Source organism: Abrus precatorius, unplaced genomic scaffold (genome assembly GCF_003935025.1).
Source record: "Abrus precatorius isolate BTA unplaced genomic scaffold, Abrus_2018 Scaffold4, whole genome shotgun sequence".
Classification (NCBI taxonomy): Eukaryota; Viridiplantae; Streptophyta; class Magnoliopsida; order Fabales; family Fabaceae; genus Abrus; species Abrus precatorius.
Window position 1 is genome coordinate 10,131,982 of NW_020874384.1, and position 14,203 is coordinate 10,146,184.

Below are 14,203 nucleotides of genomic sequence, written 5' to 3' on the forward strand. Positions count from 1 at the left end.
TTGAAGTAAAAAAAACACTACAGTAAAATTTAATATTTTATTTTATATTTTTCATTACTTGTTTTTTTCTTAATCTTTAAGATCTATTTGCTTCTTCTCCTCAAATCAGATCTACTCTCTAGCTTATCAAATTTAGATTCTCTCTAATTAACTAAAAAATATTTTATTTTTCCTAAACTTATTCTCTAAAAGTCGTACATGTTCTCCCTCTTTCAAGCTCATAGTCATGTTCTTATGATGAAGGTTGAACTCCATTGTTTGTCACTAAAACTCTTGATCACTAATTAAATACTAACATATTCAATCAAAATATGTTTCATATAGATGAACATGACTATAATGATGAAAATAGTAGTGTCACTATCTAGAAATCTCACAGAGTGTTTTTATGTACGTTTAGTTTGCATATATGCTAAGGAAGAGGAGATTTAACTCAACTATCGTGATGTAGGCAAAGTGTTTGACCTACCACATGATAGTATTTCAATTGTCCACATTGCTCAGACTTGGACTACGTTGCACAAGTTAATTAGTGTAAGACCCATTAATATATTTGTCAAATATGAAAAAATGTTTCTATAAAAAATATTTCTATCTCATGTTATGATTTCACTTTATTCATAGTTTTTATTAATATTATTAAGCATTAGTTGTCAATCAATTTTTTCTTTGCATGTAAAAATTCTAAAATTTTCAAACAAAATAGGATTAGACATTCTAAAATATGCCATATCGGATCAAAGGGCAACGTTGAGATTCAATGAAATAACAAATGTCAGGCTAAGCTAGATTATTAGCCAAGGAAAAGTCCATGACCAACTTAGAAGAACATTTATCTTGTGTCTTGTCATGTTTCTTGCGCCCAACCTTAAAGGTAGTTCCTATGCAAAATTGTTGGGATCCATTGTTGATATACAAAATGTAGAAAAGTACAATTGAAGCTTATTTGTTTTCAAGTGACTTGTAAGGCAAACATTACAAAAGTAAAATGGTAAGGATAGGAGGTTGTATTTTCTTGCTCAAGATACTATAGCTTATTTGCTATAGTTTGGCAATAACTTATTGTGTAGTTATTTTGTAAGTACTTAGCTCTCGTTGGCTAAGGTTTCCTTTCTATTGTGTTTTAAATTTTAATTTTAGTATTGCTACAAAATTTATATTTTCCTACCATCACTTAGCATTACCTCATTGAACAAAGAGTGTTCACTAGTTAAATATTGGGACAATGACATGCTAAACAAGCAAATTTGAAAAAAGAATGATAATGTGCTGGTAAATTGCAACCATCTAATGCAAAGATGTTGATTTGTATTTATAGGCTCAAGTTAACTTTAAGAATAACTTAATTTGAAAATACTTGATATGAATGTTTAATCTATTTGTAATTCATGATAAACAAATTCTTTAATAAGGGTTATTGTACCATACAAACAAATTCATGATATGGACAACTTCACATGAGTTCCTTAAACCTTTCCTATGCCTCTTGTAATGTCTCATCTTCCCCTTCAAGCATAAGCTAAGATTTCTGATGAATCCATATTTTTACTAGTATTTTACTATAGATTTAATCCATTTGATAAGGAAAATATGTTGGAAAAAGTAGAAAAACTTATAAAAATAGAATAATTGAAGGTTTTCCTTAAATAATAGTTATTTTAGCATTTGTAAATTTTCTGTGTAAAAATAAATAATTCAAGCATGTTTTTGTAGAAAATTCTGAGCCAAGCTCATGAAGATGGAAGATCAATGGAAAGATAGAAGAAAAATAGCAAGTTTGGACTTAAAAGACAAGGTTTATGGAGTTTGGGCTGGGCGTGATCACTATTGTCAGTGAAAGTGAATGATCGAAAGATTAAATGATAAGTGAAATATGTGCGTTACCATTTTTACTGGTGAAAGTGAGCGTTCTCGAGAGACTTCAGATTTAGCAAAGAGCGCGTTGTCACTTTCGCTGGTGAAAGTGAGCGTTCCAAAGAAGTTTCAAACATTGCATGATGTGCGATATCACTTTCGCTGGTGAAAGTGAGCATTCTAGAGGACTTCAAACTTAGCAGAGTTGCGCGTTACCACTTTTACTGGCGAAAGTGAGGGTTTTAGAGAGACCTTTAACTTTGCAAGTTGCACGTGGCCACTTTTCCTCATGAAAGTGAGCACACGCATAACTTGACCTCCAGCATTGCCACTTTTATGAATGAAAGTGATCGTTCCAGTCTTCCAGAACACCATATAAGCCTCTGCGTGACTACTTTTGTGAAGCAAAGTGATAACGCGCAGAGGCAGAAAAATCTATAAATTGCATAAACACTCAGATTTTAAGATCTTTTGTTCATTTTTTGTTTTCACCTTGTTCCTTGGTATGGAGATAGTCCGAGAGAGAGATTGGGGACAAACTTTGAGCTCCAACCTAGAGGAATCAAATTATAGATCAATTGAAAATGGCTCTTCGACGTTCTTTCTCTTCTTCTCTTTCTAGTGGCTGATACTAGATTTGGAAATCTTCGAAGTAATGATTACTAGATTTCGTGAGATTCCGTGCAATAATTTTGACGGCTAAGAAATGATTAAAAATCTAATGCAATGATTACTAAATCTCACATTTTTTTAAGCGAATAATTATGATTTGACAATTATTTAAATAAGACAAAAATTAATTTTTTGGATAAGATTATCAGGGGTATCTTAGACAGTACAGCTGAACATAATCAGAGAAATTTTTGGATGATATTGAAACCAAATATATTGCATGCAGTTACTCTAAAATGCCAAACTCAGAAATCAATCAATATTCTATAAAAATAAAAATCAGCATCTATCTAATTATTGTGATACTAGAAAGTCAGAATTAGTAAGCAATTACGATTCAAGAGTCGCTAGCTAATTTACGAAAATCAGGACGTTACATACTGCATGAATAAGAGGCTGTTAAGCTAAGTTGTAAATGATTGCTAAGATAAGTGTGTTTGCTATACTGTATGAATGTTGATATGATGTTATACTCAGTGCTAAATTGATTAAATTGTTATCATATACTAAATATGAATATATCATTGTAAGCTGAATTTGTGAATATAGCTATGTGGTGGTATTGTTGAATGTGTTAAACGTTAATAATCTAAGGTAGTCTATATATTAGGATGGCTAGACCGAGAAGATCTGTTGCAAACCCTCCTCATGCTGACGTGAACCAAATGGCTCACGCCATAGAGGCCATGGCAACCACTGTGAGGCAGAGTCTAGATATGATTCAGCAGCAGCAGCAAGTTGCAAACTAAGCCGCTGCTGTAGCACAGGCAGCAACAGCTACTGCCTCAGTTGCACCTCCTCTTGAATACTAAGGGTTGTCAGAGTTTAGGAAGAACGATCCTCTTCAATTCATGATGGTGGATAGACCAGATGCTGTTAAACCCTGGATCAAGGAGATTGAGAAGATCTTCCTAACCATGGGTTGCGCCGAGGAGAGGAAGGTGTTATATGCTACGTATATGCTGACAGGGGACGGAAAGATGTGGTGGCACGGAGCTCGTGCTATGCTGGAGGCCCGAGGTGAAGTCATCACTTAGACTGTATTTAGAAGTAGTTTTCTGGGTATTCACTACTTCTGAATCAAAGGCAGCCCAAGCGACGAATCTTGTTCAGGGGACAGCGGTAGTGGAATGTACTTTTCTTTCGTATTGTTTGATTCTGGAGCTACACACTCTTTTATTGCAGACATTTGTGTGAGAAACTTAGGGTTACCGGTGAGTGATCTAGGATGTGAATTGGTAGTATCAACACTTACTCTGAGTTTGATCAAGACTTTGACAGTTTGTGTTAGTGTTCCATAGTAATTGAGGGACGAAGGTACAAAGTAAATTTTATTTGTATTCCGATGTCAGGGTTAGATGTAATCCTGGGTATGGATTGGCTAACTGCCAATCGTGTGCTAATTGATTGTGACCTGAGGTGTTTAATCTTTCCAGAGTAGTAAGGCTGTGTTGAATTGATTTCTACTCACAAAGTAGAAACATCCTTGGGTAAGGGAGTATCTTGTTTTGTTTTGTTGGACGTTATGAATGCAGAAATTGAGCAAAGTCTTCAATCAATACCAATAGTACAGGAATTCTCTGAGATTTTTCCAGAGGATAGTCTTGGAATACCTCCACGTAGAGAGATGGAGTTTGCTATAAATTTGATTCCTGGAGCTGAGCCAGTGTCTGTAGTACCTTATAGAATGGCGCCAAAAGAGTTGATGAAGCTTAAGGAGCATATTGAGGATCTAATACGGAAATAGATGATTAGGCCGAGTGTATCACCTTGGGAAGCACCAATTCTCTTGGTGAAAAAGAAGGACGAAAGTTCTAGATTATGTGTTGATTATTACAAGTTGAATAAGTTGACAATTAAGAATAAGTACTCATTGTTGCAGATCGATGATTTGATGGACCAGCTGAGAGGCGCTAAGGTATTCTTTAAGATTGATTTGAAGTCTGGGTACCATCAGATCCGAGTGAAAGATGAAGATATTCCTAAGACTGCTTTTCACACTAGATATGGCCATTATGAGTATATAGTGATGCCCTTTGGAGTCACAAATGCTCCAGCTGTGTTTATGGACTACATGAATCGAATCTTTAGACCTTTTTTAGATTGGTTTGTGATAGTCTTTATTGACTATATTTTGATTTATTCTAGTTCATTAGAGGAACATGCAGAGCATTTAAGGACTGTACTTAGTGTTTTAAGGGAGAAATAGTTGTATGCTAAATTGTCTAAGTGTGAGTTTTGGCTAGAGGGAGTGAAGTTCCTTGGTCATGTTATTTCAGCTAAGAGAATTGCAGTTGATCCTTCCAAAGTTGAAGCGGTGTTGCAATGGGAAAGATGGAAGACAGCACATAGATTCGTAGTTTTGTGGGCCTAGCAGGTTACTACCGAAGATTTATAGAGAGATTTGCGAAGATAACTGCACCATTGACACGGTTAACTCGCCGTGATCAACCTTTTGTATGGACTGAGGAATGTGAGCAAAGCTTTAATGAGTTGAAGCAGAGACTAACTTCCTCATTGGTGTTGATTCTCCCAGATAGTAGTCGACCATTTGAGGTGTATTGTGATGCTTCCCATTAGGGATTAAGATGTGTGTTGATACAAGAAAAGAGAGTGGTAGCTTATGCATCTTGCCAATTGCAAAACCCATGAGCGAAATTACTCGATCTATGACCTTGAGTTAGCTGCTATAGTCTTTGCTCTGAAGGTGTGGCAACACTATCTTTATGGAGCTCAGTTTGATGTGTATAGTGCTCATAAGAGTCTGAAGTATTTATTTGATCAGCGAGAGTTAAATATGAGGTAGAGGCGTTAGGTGAAATTCCTTAAGGATTATGATTTTCAGCTCTAATACCATCTAGGAAAAGCTAACGTGGTGGCCGATGCATTAAGTAGGAATTTGGTTCAGGCATTCTCCTTAAGAGTTAGTGAAACCTTTTTGGTAGAATAATTCCGACACCTGAACATACACGTGGACTTATCACCTGAAAAGATTAGTTGCAGTTGAATTGTGGTGACTAATAATTTCCTACAGGAATTAAAGACAAACAACTGTGGGATCCAATGTTATGTTAGATTGTATTTCTCTTGGGGATAGATAAGACAAAAGGTTTTAGTAAAGGTGCCGATGATATTCTCATATGCTAAGGTCGAGTTTGTGTCCCTAGAGATACTGAATTAAAGAGAGCAATTCTAGAAGAAGGACATAAGGGTAGTCTCAACATTCATCCTGGTGTTACCAAGATGTATCAAGATTTAAAGCAGATGTTTTGGTGGCCAGGCATGAAGCGAGAGATAGCTGAGTTTGTTAAAGCCTGTTTGACTTGCCATAAGGCAAAAGTGGAGCACGAGAGCTATCCAGGAGAGTTGCAGACGATGGAAATTCCAGAGTGGAAGTGGGACCATGTGACTGTGGATTTTGTGTTCCATCTACCCAGAACAGTTAAAAATCATGCTGTTGTGTGGGTCATAGTTGATAGGCTAACCAAGAGTGCGCATTTCTTGCCAATTAACATGACCATTAGCTTGGAGAAATTAGCAGAATTATACATAGGAGAGATTGTCAAGTTACATGAAGTACCTTCTAGTATTGTCTCTGATAGAGATCCTCGATTCACTTTCCAGTTTTGGCAGAGTCTCCAAGAAGCTATGGGCACAGTTGAAGTTGAGTTCTGCATATCATGTGCAGACAGATGGTCAATCTGAGTGTACTATTTAGATCTTAGAAGACTTATTGCGGACTTGTATTGTAGAGTAGAGGAGTAATTGGGAGGATATGCTTCCTTTCGTAGAATTCACTTATAATAATAGCTATCATTCGAGTATAGATATGACACCATTTGAGGCTCTGTATGGCAGAAGGTGTAGAACCCCTATCTGTTGGTTCCAAGATGGAGTACATTTGATGGTTGGGCCTGAAATGCTGCAAGAAACTAAGGAGAAAGTTGAACTTATTAGAGAAAAACTGAGAGCTACCTAGAGTCGACAAAAATCTTATGCTGACCGACGCAGAAGATCCCCAGAATTTGAGGTTGGTGATCACGTATTATTGAGAGTATTATGCACTACAGGTGTGGGGCGAGCCTTAAGAGCCAAGAAGCTAACACCTAAGTTCATAGGACCGTATCAGATATTATATCGTACAGGACCAGTAGCCTATGAATTAGCGCTACCACCTCAGTTGTCAGGACTACATAATGTTTTCCATGTGTCGCAACTAAAGAAGTATGTTCCTGATTTGTCTCATGTAATCGAGTCTGATGTGTTGGAGTTACAACATGATTTGTCTGTGGAGGTCCCAGCTGCTCGTATCGAGAACATTAGAGTTAAGGAACTTAGAGCCAAATCTATTCAATTAGTAAAGGTTGTTTGGGACCTAGTAACTGGTGATGCCACATAGGAGTTAGAGGAAAGAATGAGAGAGTTGTACCCTCATCTTTTCTCTGAGGGATGAAATTTTCAAGGACGAAAATTTATTTTTCAGGGGGAGAATTGCCAGGCTTATAATCTATTATTGAGTAATCTATACTTGTTAAATGTTAATTGAAGAATTATTTGGTATTGGAATAGATTTAGATAAAGTTTGAAATTATTTAAAAAAAAAAAAAAAAGTGAACAGTACCGTATGAACAGTGTCAATGAACAGTAAAACTGCATATGAATAGTAAAATCATGTATGTACAGTGACCGCTGACATCATCAGTGACGTCACATACGCGTACAATGCGTGTACAGTGCATGTGCATAGTGTCTCTGGCGTGAATAGTGTCCTGAACAGTGTTTCCGGCATGAACAGTAAGGCTGTGAACATTGTTTTCGGTGATGAACAGTAATTCTGGCGGTGAACAGTACATTTCAAAAATTTTCTATAAAAAGGGGGCTTCACACAAATTTTTTATTTCTTCACTCTTATCCAAGTTTCTCAAAGGTTCCAAGGCCATATACTACCATTTTCTCTCATATTAAACCCTCCTTAACTTAGATTTTTCTCTAGATTTGTGATTTTGGGTCCGTTCTAAGGGATTTGAAGTAAGTTTCCTTAAGTTTGAAACTAGATTTACCGTTCGTTTCTTTTCTTCTTCTCTTTCTCATTGAAGTTCATGGTGTTCTTAGGAGAAACTTCATTCTAAAGCCAAATCTTTGGTGAATTTTGCTATAAAACAAGTAATATTAGGTAGATTTGGAGTGAATCACCGTTCTAAGGTAAGGAGAGTTTACTTTAACCTATGAACTACATTTTGAAGTTTAATATGCTATTTCGAGATGTTTTGATATGATTTTGTTAGATCTGTTGAATAAAAGCTATTTTCTAAGTTGTAACTGCTGTTAATTGATTAAAATGCTGAGATTTTTTACTGATCTATCATAAACTTATCTTAATTGAGCTATTAAAATAATTTTAGCGGTGTTGCATCATGCTGAGATATATGTTTTGCATTATTATAGAGTCGAGTAACATGTTTAGGTGGGTCAAAGTGTAACGGTAAGTTCATGCTGAGCTGTTGTGCTGTGCTGTCTGGATCCAAATACCATAATGAGTCGCTCCCAGACCGGCTTAGTTCCTTCTAGATTACTTAGACTGTGAAACCAGTTGGAAACCGTTTTCATGTTGTGCATTAGATGGGTTGGTAATACATGGGGCTGTTGCTGTGAGTAATGTTTTGCTCTCTCTATATATACATACAATTTTATTTTATTTTATTGTAAGCTCTCTTTCTATGTCGTTGTGTGCGTGTGTACTGCGATGATCGTACGGTGGTACGTGAGCAGATGTAGCAGGTTGATCAATTGGATTTTTATAACATTATTTCCTCTAATTTCTAGCTCATTAATTCTCTTTTGTGCCTAATTGGTTGAATTGGATCATTTTATGATGTTTGAATTTTATTTGGGCTTTATTTAATTTTTCCAGTATTTGGTAAATTCTAGTACTGTTTTGGTTTCTGGACCATATCTTGAGTTGTAGAACTCCTTTCATTGTGATTCTTGATTTGTAGGAAAGCTAAGAGAAACTTGCACAATTCCTATGCAGAGGTCAGAAACCAATTCTGATGATAAGAAGATGAAACTGGGCCTGAAAAATGCCAGAACGCTGTAGTTGCGGATCCTGAGTAAGGTGCAGTATTTAGGCCATATCTCAGTCCACAGATATCCGATTAAGCTCATTCTAGTGGCGTTTTGAAGCTAACATCCAAGGCTACAATTGTCCTTTAGGCTACGAACCAAAAAGAGGCCGTTTTCATTCCCAAAAAAAAGAGAACAAAGTGACGAACGAAATTTTTGAATTTTAAGTTGTTTTTGGCTCCTCTCCTCTCTTCTTCTCTCTTCTCTCTGTTTTTTTTTTGTTTTTTTTCCTTTCATGAATTGTTTTCCTCCATCGATGGAGGCTTAGATTCCCATCTGATTCAAGGATTAAAAGAGACGTGACACTCTTGAAGATTGATTGATCGCACATTGACATAAATTCAATAACAATTTTGAGTTTCATCTATTCCTTATTCTCTCCCTTTTGCTAATTATATTTTTGAATTGAAGTTATTCGTTTGGATTTATGATTATGCATCTGGTTGATTACGTATTATTCGATTGATGTATGTAATTGAGTTTTAAGGAACATGAATTGGATTTTCGGGTTTGAAAACTACGATTAACGACATTGGTAAATTAAATTGGCACAATTCAATTAGGTTCTAGAGTTTTCTTAATTTTAATTAATTATGTGCTAATCGAATGCATGAAGGTTTTCATGTGAATGCTGAGTTCGAATTGAAGTTTCATTCAGATTCATTGTTAATTACTGAATTGTTTGTTGATGTACTCTCTTAAAAATCCAGTGATAGAGTAGTCATTTTTCTTCTTAATTCTTAGATTGGAAATTCAATTTCTGTTCACTCTTCACTCTAATTATAATTAAGTGCGTTTTTGTTTCCTTTATGAACAAACCCCCTGTCTTATACACTCTCTAAATAGATTAATTTGTCATTGTGATTCTTTGAGAAACGACCCTGGTTGCTTACCTCGTACTATAGTAATTAGGTTTATTTTGACCCGTGTGCGACCTCGTGTCACAGGTGTTACATCTACTTCTCAGGCTGAGGAGCCAGTAGAGAAATGTTAGAAGTTGGAATAGAGTGATTTTGCATCAAAATCCTTTTTCTTTATATTTTGAGACCTCATGTAGAGGGAGCTCCGTAGTGTAATTTTAAGTATTTTGAATATTATGAACTAAATGTAATATTATATTATTCTATTAGATATTTGTTGTAAGAAACTTAATTTTATTTTGAATGAGAAGTGAATTTTATACTTATATTCTCTATTATTTATTTATCTTAAATAAGTATGTGAAGTAGAAACAATGTTTTCGGTTTCTTATAAAAGAGGTCGTGACACTAAACAAACAAAACTAGGAAACAATCAACAACTTTAATGAACTATTTTTGATAAAAACTATTAAAATTATTTAAAACTTGTTTTAAGTATTTTAATATTTTTTTATTATTTTTTCATAAATTTATATCAATTTGATGACATCAAAATAAAGTTACAAAATTTTTCTATAAATTTAATTATAAAAATAGTTATATAAAGTGTTTGTTTGAAGATGTTTTTACAAATTTTTTCTAATTTTATAGGAAATTTTTCTATTAATATATTTGTAAGAAATTTTCTTGTAAATTTTCTTTTTAAAATTATCTACAAATTTACTTGCAAAATTTTAAAATTTTTTTTTATATTACTTTAGTAAAAAAACTTACTCGTAGATTTACCTTCAATTTTTTAAGAATTTTTTTATGGATTTTTTTGCATATTTTTGTGCAATTTTTTTTTCAGAAAATAATCTACAAATTTATATCTATCAAAATTTACGGTTATTAATGATTTGTTTTTGTAAAAATAATTATCTACAAATATTTTTTTCATTTTTTTTTACAAATTCTTCATAAATTTTGGCACGAAATTTTGTAAGAAAAACTAAAATTCTACCGGTGTTTATTTCATGTTTTGAGGTGACATAATTGAGTCAAAAGTTATTAATTATGTTGAGAACTAATATGAGAGAAAATAATCTCTAAAATGATTTTTATATTAAAATGATTCTAAATTATTATTATAAAACTAAGAACACTTTTCTTACTTGAAGTGTCAGAGTTGGTGACATGTATGATACGAACACATTACATGTCTAAACACTCCTTATCTATTCAACTTTTTTTTTTACGTAACATAAAACATTAAAAAAAAATCTCAATATATTTTTAAACTTGTTATCATAAAAGTGAATAAATTATTAAAAGAAATATAATAATAAATAGTATTTTTAAAATTTAAATTTTAATTAAACTTAATGCATTGTATGATCCATATTTCAACTTTGTTGTGAATGAGTTGGAGACATTGATATCATGCTTTCCAGCCACTTGTCATCCACGCTTGCCAGAAGAGGTCACTAAAGTCCCTATGCATCATTTGCTTTGGCTTGTTGGTGGGTTGGTGAAGTGACGCACTGAGTTAATGTACTTTTCGAGTTTTGTCCACACCATTGTTTTCTTGCCTTTTCATATTTAAAAGGTAAACTAATTCAGAAGTGGCATGTTATTCTCCGTTGCTTGTTCCAACCCTCTATCATAACATCAATTAAAATATTAAAATTATTCTTACAACAAAATTATAAAAGTATACACTCTACATCACATTTTTTTCTTTTCATATTTTTTTCTCTTTCTTATCTTAAGAGTTGTTAAATATATATACAGGAAAAAAAATCCTTTACGTTACTCTAATTTCAAAAAAATTTACACTTAATTTAACTTTTTCATTTAATTTATATTTAATAGTTACTAAAATAATAAATTATAATCTGGTAAAAAAATACTAATAAAATTAACTAATGTCGTTAAGAATGACATTTGTAAAACACTTCTTTTTCTTGATATAACAAATACCATTCTTCACCAACAGCATACTTTTGTGACAATATTTAAGTACTCCCAACCTCACATCACTTCAACTACTTCGCACAACTCTTCATTTTCTTAACGAAACAGAAAAATGTGCTACAATAATACCAAAGTTATGGCGCACTTATTGTTGCTAGCAACAATGATAGTGGGCAGTGCAATGGGAGATTCATCCAAGGACATAGAGGAATGCACGGAGCAATTGGCAGGGCTAGCAACATGCTTGCCTTATGTTGGGGGTCAAGCAAAATCTCCAACAGCAGATTGTTGTAGCGGTCTTAAGCAAGTGCTCAAGAACAACAACAAGTGTTTGTGTGTAATTATCAAAGATCGTAATGATCCTGATCTGGGTGGTTTGCAGATTAATGTGACCTTAGCTTTGAGCCTCCCAACAGTTTGCAATGCCCCTGCTAACATCTCCAAGTGCCCCGGTAACATTTTTTTCTAACTTGTTAATTTTTAAGAGCAATTTTTTTTGTCACCCCTCAAAGGGTGTATAGGGTGAGTGATAGGTAAGTCTCATAGTTAGTGAAATGATTAGTTGGGGCTCTGATAATAGTTTGTAAACAAGAAAAAGGGTTATGAGAGGGAGGTATCTTATTAGTTGAGATATAGTTAATCTAAAGTGAAATTTTTTTGGATAAACTGAGAAAATGAACGCATATTAACCGTTGATTTGAATTTAAGCATTTATTATATATAACTTACATTGAATAAAATGATAAATGAGATAGGAAGGAAAATATAACAAAATGATAAATGAGAGGAGTGATGTGAGTAGAAAAGGACATATAGATGGAAGTGTAAGGTGGGTGTAAAACTTATGATGCGAAAAAATCATGATTTTTTTTAATATCATTTACTATGCTAGTTTTTGGGCCATCCCATAAAAAAGTAATTAATTTGTGAAATTTTAATGGACAGAGCTGCTGCACATGGATCCCAAATCACCAGAGGCTCAAGTATTTTATCAATTGGAGAAAGGTTCCAACAAAAGTAGCACAAGTCCTGCATCCAGTCCTTCTGGTAATGACATTACTATGAAAATGAAACTTTGTTTAGTGCTAACTTATTGTGATTGGTCAATAATAAAACATGTTAAGTGTCATTCATGAATGTATTATGCAGATGCAGTTGGATCAAATCCTGCAAGCAGTAAACAAACAGCCAGTGCCCCGCAGAAGAATGATGCATTCTGCAAGGAGAAAAGATTGTTTGGGTCAAATGTTTTAGCTGCATGGCTTCTAGTTTGGCTTTTATTGGACTCTTCTGCTATAAACATGTTCCAGCTCCTTCCCTATCTCTGTGTCAACTCACTGTAAACTTATTCTAACTATGGTGTGATTCATTTTTTCACCAAATTATTGTAGAAGAGAAGAAGAGAGTATGGGAAACATATATCCAAGTTATTTATATTAACGAGAATAAGTTTCTTTAGGCATCTCTTATTTTTTTCATGTTCATGATCTCCTTGGTCAACAAAATTTCTTAATTTCAAGCCCAACAATTGATGACAAAGGCTTTCTATGATCAACAAGTCATCTTAACCAAATATATTACGAATTTTTTATTTTTTTTTCAGAACATCTCTTCTTTAAAACATTTTTTTTAAATAATTAATGCATCATAGTGATTCAAAATGTCCTTGAAAATATTTTGTTTAATCTTTTTCTCTTTTGTGTATAATGCTTAACCATACATACTGTTTTGCAAAAACTTTAAAATTATGATTGGCTGTTAAGAAAAGTGCTCTTAAACTGCACGTTATATTTTATCTTTCATTGACTCAGTTGTTAAATAAGTTTCTTAGTCAATGTAATTGTTCCTAAACTTTAAGAGACAATATTTAAGTTTTATCAGTTTTTTTTTTACTACAAGAATTATAATGTATTGCATTGGTAGCTGAATAAAACAAAAATACAAAATTTTCATGATCTATTTCTTTTTAAATTTTTATTTATTCTTTCTTTTTCAGTATTTTATTTTCTCTATTTTGCTATTACTGTCGCAACCAGGGTCACAACGGGATGGTTATGACACGGCCACAAAAGTTTATTAAAGAAAACATTGGAAAAACTTTTAATTAAAAAAAAAATTTTGAAACCAGATTTGGACTCAGGAGTCGTTTACGTGTAAGGAAGGTATTAGCACCTTATGACGTCCGTTGGTTAAAACGGTTACCTTCTAATTAATTGTGCAAAATTTTATTTTAACTTTAAAAAATATTTATTTCACTCTAAAAGAAACTAATTAATATTTTTTTTTACTATTTTCAAATTTGTTGTTATTATTATTTTTAGATTTATTTCTAATTTTTACAAATTTTTTAAGAGATTTTAATTTCATTTTTTAAAATAAGGAAACACAATAAAAATTATTTGAATTAAAGGAATGAGTAATTTGTAAAAATATTATTCTTTTTTCTCATTTTTTGTATTAAAGAAATATTATAGTAAAACAAAAACTTATCTTAACACTTTATTTTTTTATTTCCTATTTTTAAAATAAAATAAAAAATTTATTTTTTAATTTCTATAAAGAAAATGTGCTAGAAATTAATCTTAATTTAAAATAATTTTAAAAATATTTTGAACCTAAAAAAGAATTTAAAAAAATTGGACTTGACAGGTCAGGTTCCCGCTCCTACGTATCCTCCCTGTGTAACGTAGGAATCAAAGCTACACGTAGTTCTTTTTCGAGAATTATGTTTTGAATAA

At 33.0% G+C, this 14,203-nt stretch overlaps 1 protein-coding gene across 1 annotated transcript; it reads left to right on the forward strand.

Moving 5' to 3' along the window:
- The first annotated feature begins 11,451 nt into the window (after positions 1-11,451).
- LOC113866101 (protein YLS3-like) lies at positions 11,452-12,808 on the forward strand. The gene is made up of 3 exons (XM_027500990.1): positions 11,452-11,917; positions 12,411-12,512; positions 12,615-12,808. The coding sequence occupies exons 1-3, from the start codon at positions 11,578-11,580 to the stop codon at positions 12,806-12,808; spliced, it is 636 nt and encodes a 211-aa protein (XP_027356791.1). The 5' UTR covers positions 11,452-11,577.
- The last annotated feature ends 1,395 nt before the right edge of the window (positions 12,809-14,203 follow it).

Excerpts from the sequence above, each read along its gene's own strand:
- LOC113866101 (XM_027500990.1), top strand. The coding sequence starts at position 11,578 with ATGTGCTACAATAATACCAAAGTTATGGCGCACTTATTGTTGCTAGCA. Across the intron at positions 11,918-12,410 it reads TAACATCTCCAAGTGCCCCG|AGCTGCTGCACATGGATCCC; the intron begins GTAACATTTTTT and ends TTTAATGGACAG. Across the intron at positions 12,513-12,614 it reads TCCTGCATCCAGTCCTTCTG|ATGCAGTTGGATCAAATCCT; the intron begins GTAATGACATTA and ends TGTATTATGCAG.